The 1,335-nt window shown below is 55.4% G+C and overlaps 1 protein-coding gene across 1 annotated transcript in view; it reads right to left on the reverse strand.

Annotated features, from left to right (window-relative positions):
• The window catches only part of CDYL (chromodomain Y-like), a 112,686-nt gene extending 112,531 nt beyond the window's left edge, over positions 1-155 (reverse strand). The window contains exon 1 of the mRNA XM_009279178.1: positions 33-155. Within this exon, the coding sequence (XP_009277453.1) occupies positions 33-56 (24 nt within the window). The 5' untranslated portion in view covers positions 57-155. The remainder of the gene's footprint in view (positions 1-32) is intronic.
• Between the last annotated feature and the right edge of the window lie 1,180 nt (positions 156-1,335).

Consider the following 1,335-nt stretch of genomic DNA (forward strand, 5'->3'; position numbering starts at 1 on the left):
CGGGGGCAGGGCCGGCGCTCGGGGGCTGTTACCTCGTAGAGTTCCTCGGAAGCCATGCTGGGGAGCCTCACAAGGTGGAGTTGGGTGCTGGTTTGGAAATACTTTGTTTCAGTTGGTGTCCGTGTGGCCTCCTCCTCCTCTTCTCCCTCCTCGTCTTCTTCGTCTTCTTCTTCTTCTTCTTCTTCTTCTTCTTCTTCTTTTATTTTATTTCAATTATTAAACTGTTTTCCCCTCTCCCTCCTCCTCCTCCTCCTCCTCCACTTCCCCTCCTCCTCCTCCTCCTTCTTCTCCTCCTCCTCTTCTTCTTCTTCCTCCTCCCTGCGCGTCTCTCTCCAGCGCAACTAGCAGCTCCGCTCGCTCAATGCCAGTGAGGTGCTGCTGCTGCTGCCGCTGCTGCTGCTGTCTCAGGGGGAGGAATCCAGTTAATCACTTCGTATTTGGATAAGAAAATAACCCTCGTGCACAGGGAAGGATCTCAGTGCACATGAAATGTCCTAAATGAAGTTAGTCCCACAGGACCTGCGGGATGAGATTGGTATCATCCTCCTCATGTGACAGACTGGAAAAGAAAGACCCAAGGGAAGGGACTTGCTCGAGAACAACCAGAAGGCAGCAGCTCAGCTCCCTTTGCTCCCTGGTCCGGGGCCAGGACCACTTCGCAATCTGACACACAAGTCAGTCCCTGCTGGGGTACGACCATCCTTCCCAGACCCTCAGTGCCCTGGGCCAGGCTCCGTTTTGCCATGGCTGGGCTTCTGGGAACCACAATTCTCCATCCCGTTTTGTTTAAAGACATAAAACTAAAAACAAGACCAGCATTGACTCCTGAATTTCAACAGGAGGGGGCTGTTCTGTACGCAGGTAGCACATGAGACAAGTCACAGCACCTTAGGAGTGGTCAGAGGAAGCCCTTGCCGACAGGAAGGTGTGAAGGAAAAGGATGAGGAGTTCCTCGTCGGGGCAGGCAGGCAGAGGTGGAGCACCATCCCGGCCTCCAGATCCAACGGAGCCCTCGTCGCTTCCCCGAGCCCCTGCGCTCGTCCCTCTCCTCGCCCCTCCACGCCTTGCCCGGACCCCTCGGCCTCCCCAGCCCCGCTCCCCCATGGGCTGCGGCCAGTTCCCAGTCCATTGCCCTGCTCTGCCACCGCCACCATTTGTATAAGCAGCGTTGTAACGCGTCTGCATACCTTTTTCCAAACTTGCCCTGTTGAATGCCTTTACCGTAAGAGAGTGAAGGACGTGGGCAAATCCACGCGGGAACTCAGCAGCCCACGATGATCGTTGCCAACGGCACATACGTGGCTTACATCTCCCAAATGACCGTGTTTAAAAATT

The sequence above is a fragment of the Aptenodytes forsteri genome, unplaced genomic scaffold (genome assembly GCF_000699145.1).
Source record: "Aptenodytes forsteri isolate BGI_AS27 unplaced genomic scaffold, ASM69914v1 Scaffold81, whole genome shotgun sequence".
Taxonomy (NCBI): domain Eukaryota; kingdom Metazoa; phylum Chordata; class Aves; order Sphenisciformes; family Spheniscidae; genus Aptenodytes; species Aptenodytes forsteri.